This window comes from Mesitornis unicolor, unplaced genomic scaffold (assembly GCF_000695765.1).
Source record: "Mesitornis unicolor isolate BGI_N332 unplaced genomic scaffold, ASM69576v1 Scaffold54205, whole genome shotgun sequence".
NCBI classification, from domain to species: domain Eukaryota; kingdom Metazoa; phylum Chordata; class Aves; order Mesitornithiformes; family Mesitornithidae; genus Mesitornis; species Mesitornis unicolor.
The window spans coordinates 3,462-11,094 of record NW_010187217.1 but is presented as its reverse complement, the minus strand read 5'-3'; the positions used below and the strand labels follow the sequence as shown (position 1 = coordinate 11,094).

The 7,633-nt window shown below is 45.1% G+C and overlaps 1 protein-coding gene across 1 annotated transcript; it reads left to right on the top strand.

The window, feature by feature from the left end:
• Positions 1-1,379: 1,379 nt before the first annotated feature.
• LRRTM1 (leucine rich repeat transmembrane neuronal 1) lies at positions 1,380-3,277 on the top strand. Its single transcript, XM_010185356.1, has one exon. The coding sequence runs from the start codon at positions 1,380-1,382 to the stop codon at positions 2,943-2,945; it is 1,566 nt and encodes a 521-aa protein (XP_010183658.1). The 3' UTR covers positions 2,946-3,277.
• The last annotated feature ends 4,356 nt before the right edge of the window (positions 3,278-7,633 follow it).

The window sequence follows — 7,633 nt, the reverse complement described above, 5'->3', positions numbered from 1 at the left end:
CCCACCCCAAGACTCCAAAAAGCAAATCTCCTCATCGGAATTAGAGAGAAAAAGCAATCCAAAGATACTGGTTAACATATTCCTTCCCAAACCAAGCAAGCAAGGATCTCCCTCTCCCGGCTAACAGCTTAGAAATTCAGACTTTAAACGACAGGAAAAAAGAATATCAAAAAGAATACTAATTAATATAAAAAAGCCTCCTAATTCTCCAGCTTCCCACTCAGCACTGCCCCGCTCTCGCCGATTTGCGCGGCTGTGCGTGTGCGCGCCCGTTTGGCGAAATGGCGAGAGCTAAAGGCTTAAAAAGCCCCCTTTTTTTTTTTCCCCCCTCTCTCTCTCTCTCTCTCCCCCCATTTCCATCCAAAAGAGCTGCTCCGACTTTCCCGGCTCGCTCCGCCGCCACCGTTGGGTTTATGCCCAACCCCTTTTCCATCTGCCCATGCCTGAGCGGCGCGGTGCAGGCGTACAATCCTGAGCAGCTTACGACACTCAGTGAACACTGGGTGCCTCTGCATGCTCTAGCAACACAGCTCGGCTGAAGGGAAGGGATTCTCGCTGTCTCTCTCTGCTCTAAGCATCACCTCACGAGCAAAAAGCGAACAAAGAATGGGAAATAAAGCTACCCTTAGCCGGTCGGTGACTGAAGGGTAATCTCTCTTGCTCTGGAGTAAAGGTTGTGCCGGTCACTGGTCGTTGCAAATGACGGACATTAAAGAGATTGCCAAATCCCGTGGAGTCGTTAGTAAAGAGTTTGGAGTTTTTTGCACGCCACAGTGTTAACTGCAGAGGAGAGGACAGAGAAGATCAAGCTCATGCACATAGTTCTGAAACTTGCAGGTCCTAGGAGGCAGCTAAAAAGCTCGCTGGACAAGCCCTCGCGCTCGTCGAGCAGAAGCGAAGTGAGACATTGTGAGCTTGCCAGCCTTGCACAAAAATTGAAAGGGACTGAATTTGTAGCACAGAGGGGTCTTTTTTAGCTCTGCATATAATTAGTCCAAACACAAAGGAAGCAACTGAATGGAGGTTGTCACTCTCTGGAAAAGGGTGGGTAAGACACTTTTTAATTAAATTCTTTCATGAAGAAAGATTTTTTTTTTTTAATCCTTTGCTGCAGCATTTAACATGAACAAAATCACTATCATTTTACCTTTGAATGTCTGTGAACTTTAATGCTGCACAGCTCCTGCATGCTGTAAAGTGAAATATTTGCCTCTGTGTCTGTTCTGTTTGCTGTTCTGCTTCGGGTTTTCTGGCTTTGTTTTGGCTTTTTTTTTTTTTTGGTTGGTTTTTTTTTTTTAAATTCCCTGAAATAAAATATGATGTAGAATTTGCAAAGATTCAATGGACATTCTCAAGCCTATTTGGAAATATCCTCGCTAATGGATTTCCTTCTTATCGGTCTCTGTTTAAACTGGCTGCTGAGGAAGCCCCCGGGGTTGATATTGTGTACGCTGGGTATCTTTTCTAAAATGCTTCCAGCCGTGAATAGTGGGTGTCCACAGCTCTGTCGGTGTGAGGGCAGGCTTTTGTACTGTGAATCACTGAATCTCACAGAGATGCCTCGCAACCTGTCGGGCATGATGGGCTTGTCTCTGCGGTACAACAGCCTTTCAGAGCTGCATGACGGACAGTTCACAGGGTTAATGCAGCTCACGTGGCTCTATCTGGATCACAATCACATTTGCTCAGTGGAGGGGAATGCCTTTCAAAAATTGCGGCGAGTTAAGGAGCTCACCCTGAGTTCCAACAAAATCACCCAACTGCCCAACACCACTTTCCGCCCCATGCCGAACTTGCGCAGTGTGGATTTATCGTACAACAACCTGCAGTCCTTGGAGCCCGACCTGTTCCACGGGCTGCGAAAACTGACAACTTTGCACATGCGGTCGAACGCCATCAAGTTCGTGCCGGTGAGAATTTTTCAGGACTGTCGCAGCCTGAAGTTTCTAGACATAGGATACAATCAGTTAAAGAGCCTGGCTCGAAACTCTTTTGCGGGCTTGTTCAAGCTCACCGAGCTGCACCTCGAGCACAATGACTTGGTGAAGGTGAATTTAGCCCACTTTCCCAGGCTCATCTCCCTGCACTCCCTCTGCTTGCGAAGGAATAAAGTTACCATCGTAGTCAACACTTTGGACTGGATATGGCAACTGGAAAAGATGGATCTCTCCGGCAACGAAATCGAATACATCGAACCTCATGTTTTTGAGAGCGTACCTCACCTCAAATCCCTGCAGCTGGACTCCAACCGGCTCACCTACATCGACTCCCGAGTCCTGGACTCCTGGAAGTCCCTCACTAGCATCAGCCTCTCCGCCAATGCCTGGGACTGCAGCCGCAACGTCTGCGCCCTGGCCTCCTGGCTGAGCACCTTCAAGGGTCGCTACGACAGCAACCTGCTCTGTGCCACCCCCGAGTACGCCCAGGGCGAGGACGTTTTGGACGCGGTGTACGCCTTCCACTTGTGCGAGGACGCGGCGGACCCGACGGGCGCTAACACCCTCTCCCCGGTAACGAACAACAGCGACCAAACGCTCGGCTATGGCTCGGCCACCGTCACCTACGACGTGCAGGACAGCGAAGGCGACCGGACCACGTACGCCATCACCGTCACCATGCCCGGCGAGAACTCGGAGAACGCCGTCCAGATTCACAAGGTGGTGACGGGGACCATGGCGCTGATTTTTTCCTTCCTCATCGTGGTTTTAGTGTTGTACGTCTCCTGGAAGTGCTTTCCGGCCAGCTTGAGGCAACTAAGACAGTGCTTTGTCACACAGCGCAGGAAGCAGAAGCAAAAACAGACCATGCATCAAATGGCTGCCATGTCAGCCCAGGAGTATTACGTTGATTACAAACCCAACCACATTGAGGGAGCCCTGGTGATCATTAATGAGTACGGATCTTGTTCCTGTCACCAGCAGCCAGCGAGGGAATGCGAGGTGTGATTTTCCTTGGGGATTTAAACAACCAAATAACGGCGTGCAGGCAGACGGTGGCACGGGGAGGGGGGGTTGCTGTGCTTTGCTGGTGGTTTCTGACACGCTCCTCTGCCGAAAATTGTCTCATTTAGACAGGGGCTGTCGAAAAAGACTTGATATTTTAGCTTTATCGTGTCTTAAAAACCTTCAGGACGGTCAATCTTAAGATTTCGTATGCTAATACTCCCTTTGAAGATCTGTCAATATTCAGGAATCTGAGAGTGTAAAAAGGTACCAATTATTGATCTTTTGTAAACTAAGAAAACTGTTTAAAATAAAAAAAAATAGCATTTACAGTTTTTACAGACTGGTGTATATTACATGAATTGTCCCCTGTATACGAAATGCAACAGTTTAACCTCTTCTCGTACTGAGTGTTGAAATCAAAGTCTGGGAGCAAAAAAAAAAGCCACGTCAAATAGCGAGCTTAAAAAGAACCAGATGGCTTCTCATTGTAATTAGCACCCGTTCACTTCCATCGTGTTACTGAGGATACCAGGCATGACACTGGAATTGTATTGTGTTCATGTGCTACCTGTGACTGGATGGCAGTGCAACAAGGAGCCGGTGCACCTCAGAAAGGGGAAAGTTTTGGCCGTGGCCCTGGGACCAGATTTCTGAGGGTTTTTCTGCACAGCTCACTTGTTCGATGCTGCAAGGTTCATCCAAACTGCATCGCTGCCCCTCAAAGTATTTTGTGTCAAATCTGATCATATTGCAAAGTCTCACCAGAAAGAAAAAAGCAAACGACAGAGCTCAAACAACTGAAACGTGGTCCAAAAAAGTGCTTGTCATTATTTCCTTTAAAATAAAAAGACAAAAAGATCTAAACTGAAGGGCTTTTACTAGCATTTCCCAATTTTATGCTTGTTTTGAGATATGCTCAGAGCCAAGCAACCCTTGCTTTGTGCACCGTGGTGAATGGAGCAGAGCAAAAGCTGCTCGGGTCTCGGTGGTGAAACCTGTGTGTCCTTCAGGAGCAAAACCTCCCCTGTACCACCAGCAGAGTAAAACACAGAGTCAACAGAGAGTACTGCTGGGTCCTGGAGTAACCTGCGAGCAAAGCCCACCTCGTGCCCCTCACTTTCCTCAAAAGCCCTCGCTAACACAGCAACTCCCAAATCTCTGCAGAGGCTGCAAGTAAATGACCCCCCCCTTACTGATAACAGGAATTGACGGCTATCAGCAGAGATTTCCTCATGCTGAACCACACAGCTGGTTCCTTTGGCTGCCCTTAAATAAAGGCTTCCTCTCCTCGTATTTTGGATTTTTCATTCCAGTATGGGAACAACGCAGCGATTGATTTTTGTCAAGAACTCCTCTCATGCTAATGAAAATGAGGGAGTTTCATAACATCAGGCAGAGCATCTTGAAATTTTCTTCATACAGCATTACATGCTAATAAAATGTTACAGATAATGAATTGGGCAACGTTTCTATTGCTTTAGACAGATTTCTCTATCTTAGGCCACCTCCAATAGAGGAAGAATTAAGAAATCTAACATATATTTTAATTTAACATAGCTCTTTCTTTATTTATAGCACTAAAGTGCCACCTACCCTTAAAAGGCTACAGCAGACTTGTAAAGCAGAGAATAAACCATTTTTTCCCTGAACAGCAGATTTTAGCTATTAATTTTAAACATAAAGAGTAAATGTTGTATTTTTTTCTGACTGACAGTATTTGTAAGGAGTCAGAACTTGTTTTCCTCTATTTGATATATCTCAACCTGTTTAGTATTAAATATGAAAATAGCCTCGTAACCAAAATTTGTATTTTGTGAGACTGCTAATGTCATCTGTGAAAGCAATGAGACTCTGTATTGGGAGAGGGCTTTTTTTGTGAGAAATTTAGTGAAAATCAACTGCTTTTTTTCTTAAGGCCACCGAAAATTCACCCAGAGCTTTGAAACAAGCCACCACTGTTAAAACAGAGGCTTTTCTCTCTTTAAATAAATGCACATTTCTGCTTCTGTGCCTCAAACCCACAAGGGCCTGAGCCATCCCAAGTGACCTGAGGGGCTGAGCATCCATGTGTGGACCTGACAGGGAGGGCAGGAGTCGGTAAGGAGCCCCTTGTCTCTTTGGGTGCCTGATCCTATTTTAATAGATAATACTTGATGTTGTGTTGAGAGCCAAACCATATGTCTTTACCAAAACCAAGATTGTTAAAATATTGTCTGTATATGGTCAAAAACCCACATGAATTAGCTTTACTTCTGTAGTGACCCCCTGTCGCCATAAGGAAACGGATTAGTACAGTGGTGGTTTTGCCCCTGTAACTCTGATGCAAGTCTGCTACCGACAAACAATCATCCCGTGGTTGTATTGCCATGTATTTTTAGCACATCTGTGGGCTGTGTTTTAGCCACACTAGTGATCGCGCCCCTCTGGAATTATTCATGTTGTTTATTGGTGTTAGCAACCTCAAGCTTCGCTTGCAGGGACGTGAGCAATTCCGCCTCTGGAATTTATTCACCTCCGTGCTTCACGCATCTCGCATTGACAGCTCCAAGTAAACCCAGCAGAGCCTTTTCCTTTAAAGGCACAGGGATTTCCTGAGTGAGGGCCGATTTTGGTGCTGCCTGTTGCCTTTTCTCCTGAGGAGAGGTAACTACCACCACCCTTCGCAGGATGATGGATGGATCCTCCCCATAAAGCAGAAAACTCTGGAAAATTATATTATTTTCCAGAATTTCCATGCAGAAATCTTTTCTGAGAGGAACATCTTCTAGAGACAGCCTCCAGAGGAGATCTGGATACCCTCTGAACATCTCCTGGTGGGAAGAGGGGTGTCACTGCTTTGCATGAAGGTGCTCCACAAGGTGCCCACGTCTGGGCTGAAAGTTTACATGAAAACCATATGGGTTGGAAAGAAATATCAGAGCAAGTATTTCATTTTAATCCACTTATTCATCCTGCTCCAGCCTGCTTGCATAGGTACAGAGAAGAGTTATCATCTTTGTACTGCATTTATAGCAACTGCAGGGACAAATATTCCCTACCTCTTCTAAATTTCATGCTCACCAACTGTCCAGAGATATGTCACTCCCTCTTTTTTGATGCCCTTATTCTGGCTTATGAAATAGCTCAAAAAATCCAACAAATGATGCTTTTGGGGTTAGCTGTGACAGTTTGTTGTTCAGGAGCTGCTTGGGGAATATCGAAGGAATGCAAATACTTTTAATATTCCCCATTTAATGTTCCACTTAATAGGACTAATCTTCCTTTTTATAATTAGGTAATTAACAATATTTCATCTTTTTTAAAGTGTCTTCTAACACACAAGACAGGGTGAAAGGCAAGCACAGGAACTACCTTTCTCGAGGACGGTTAACACTGCCAGGGTTACAGATCTCTAATATGCAATCTCTTGCTGCTAACATCAATACACACCCAGTGATGAAGGAACTGTTGCCGTGTATGCTTTGAATGTATATAAGGGATGATTTATTTTCCTTTCTGTCTTTTTTTTCCCCCTTCCTTTCTGTACTACTTTAAAAAAAAAAAAAGAAGTGCTATGAAACCACAGAATCAATGCTAATGTACCACGTTCTGTTTCTGGCCTGAATATATGAAATACAAAGCAATTTTGTGTTAAAGCTGCAGATTCCCTCCTTTGCCACGCTGCCTGAGCGCTGCCGAGGGCTGGAGCCAGGGATGCTCTCCTCCTCCACGTGCACAGCCATACCTGGCTGCTCCGTGCCATGTGAACCTGCAGTGAACAGCATTAATGACACCCGAGGATATTTATGTATGCTTTAATAGATTCTGTATGTTTTTATGGCCTTGAGATGAGCCTATCTGATGATTTTCTTTGGTTCGGATAAAAAGCCCCTCATTTGCTTTTGAGATGGACTACATTTGTTTCTTCCATGTGTCTCATTCTGCATTAACAGCAAAAGGGCCCTCTCAATATCCCTTCCCTTGCCTACAGCTTCTCCAATGGTACCCAGAGTGGCAAATAAGGAGGAGTATTAAATTAGGATGCTTATTACTAGTGCAATAATAACAGTAATAATAACAAAAGAAATGGAGAAGAGAGAAAAAATAAGAGAAAAGACTGGAGTAACGACACCTACATCAGGTTGTGGCTGGCCCCCTTTGCCTTCCCTTTTATAAAGATGGCAAATCTAAAGGCCCAGCACAGCTGAAAAAACAGGCCTGAAGGTGGGTGAAGAAAGCAGTCCTTAAAAACTGAGCAAGCAGGGATGAAACAGCTCCTGGTAAGGAGGGTCCAACACAAAACAGCTTCATTAGCAAAAGAGAGGAAAGGAAAGGGTGAGGGGACAGGGAAGATGAGGACTGGTGAGAAGGCAAGTGGATCATAAGGAAAATGAGATTTTTCAGGGCCTTCATCTCCTACTCTGAGCTATCCCAGTCACAGTGCACCACAGACTTTCTAGAAAATCAGAGTTTTCTACCAGAAATACCTCCTTCTTTCCCCCTATCACTTAAGAAACCACTATTTAGGGAGAGGAGTGGTCTTGAGCTATAGCAGATTTTCCTGCTCATTGCATCCACACTCTTCCTCCCTCACACTCAGCTTTCATATTCACAGCTATTACGGCAAACACATCTAAGATATTTTTGCTGTGTTCAATTTGCCATTATGCACCAAGGTTATACTTTTCCTTGACCTGCTCGACCCAGCC

Bases quoted from the DNA above. Each gene is read 5' to 3' on its own strand.
- LRRTM1 (XM_010185356.1), top strand. From the start codon at position 1,380: ATGGATTTCCTTCTTATCGGTCTCTGTTTAAACTGGCTGCTGAGGAAG.